This window comes from Camelina sativa, unplaced genomic scaffold, assembly GCF_000633955.1.
Source record: "Camelina sativa cultivar DH55 unplaced genomic scaffold, Cs unpScaffold02457, whole genome shotgun sequence".
NCBI lineage: Eukaryota > Viridiplantae > Streptophyta > Magnoliopsida > Brassicales > Brassicaceae > Camelina > Camelina sativa.
In genome coordinates, this window is record NW_010923569.1 from 1 (window position 1) to 1,249 (window position 1,249).

Sequence of the window (1,249 nt, forward strand, 5' to 3'; positions counted from 1 at the left end):
CGTTGCACATTCCTTCCTTTTGATTTATATTCCGTAGAAGCATTATAGGGACTCTTTTTTTGAGGTTTATCTTGTGCTTGGGCAATCCAGGAAACTCTAAAGAGTTTAAATACTCTACAGGGTATTGAGCTTCATAATCTTCTCCGACTGTATCCGCTTTACCTATGCTATCTGAGCTTAAATATTCTTTCACTTCCCCCGACACTTGAGCTAACATGTAGGCATTTATCTCATCGACATACTCATTCCTTGGAGTTAGGATTGCTCTTTCTGTCAAATATTGCAAGGTGGTGTGGGAGCTTTGTTGTTGCGGATATGCTGCTTCAATGATTTGTTGGAGTTCATGTCCTTTTGGTTTCAGAAAAAACGAATGATGAACTTGTACGACTTCACCATCATCTTCATCAATGCCATCATCTGTTTCAAATGTTGGTGCGGTTCCATTTCCAATAGTTAGAAGCCAAGCATCGAACCTTGTTTCTGAATGGTGTAGTCTCATGTTTGTTTCGAGCATAAATACTTTACAGGAATTCCATACATATGAGTGGCTTATAGATGCAAGTACCGTATCTGCTCTTGTTCCATGTCGTATCACCGGGAGAATCTGCCTAAAATCTCCGCCGAGTAGCACTGTTTTTCCTCCAAAAGGTTTTTCGCACGCTAAACAGTCTTCTGTGGAGAGCAAGTCTCTCAATGTTCTGTCCAGAGCCTCGAATGTGTGGCGATGAGACATTGGTGCTTCGTCCCATATGATCAAGTCAGTTTTGATTAATAGCTCTGCAAGCATTGTACCTTTCTTTATATCGCAGATGGAATCTTCAGTAACTATAAGAGGTATCTTGAACCTTGAATGGGCTGTCCTTCCCCCAGGGAGAAGCAATGCTGCTATGCCAGATGAAGCAACAGGTAGGACTATCCGTTTTTCGGATCTTAATTTGGAGATGATTGTCTTGTAGACAAATGTCTTCCCAGTTCCTCCAGGGCCATAGAGGAAGAATAGTTTTCCCATATTGTTGTAGATGGATTCCAAAACAGCCTTGTATACTTTTTCTTGTTCTTTATTTAGTTGGTTGAACAGACGATGATGTTCTGCTTCCTCTTCTTTTACATTGTACTGCTGTTCTTGTTGCCATAAGCTGTTTCCTAATTCTTTTAGAACTTTCAAATCAGGTTTAGGCATATCATTGAAGTCCATGAGTGAGCGTTCATGTTGGTGGAGGATCTGTTCTATCTCGATCAAAGTATAATG

General features: G+C 40.6%; 1 protein-coding gene across 1 annotated transcript; it reads right to left on the reverse strand.

Annotated features, from left to right (window-relative positions):
- Nucleotides 1-118: 118 nt before the first annotated feature.
- LOC104774339 (ATP-dependent DNA helicase PIF4-like) lies at nt 119-1,195 on the reverse strand (the record flags this gene model as incomplete). The annotated part of the gene is made up of 1 exon (XM_010498969.1): nt 119-1,195. A coding segment is annotated over exon 1 (1,077 nt), but the record flags the coding sequence as incomplete, so codon positions are not given.
- Nucleotides 1,196-1,249: the final 54 nt, after the last annotated feature.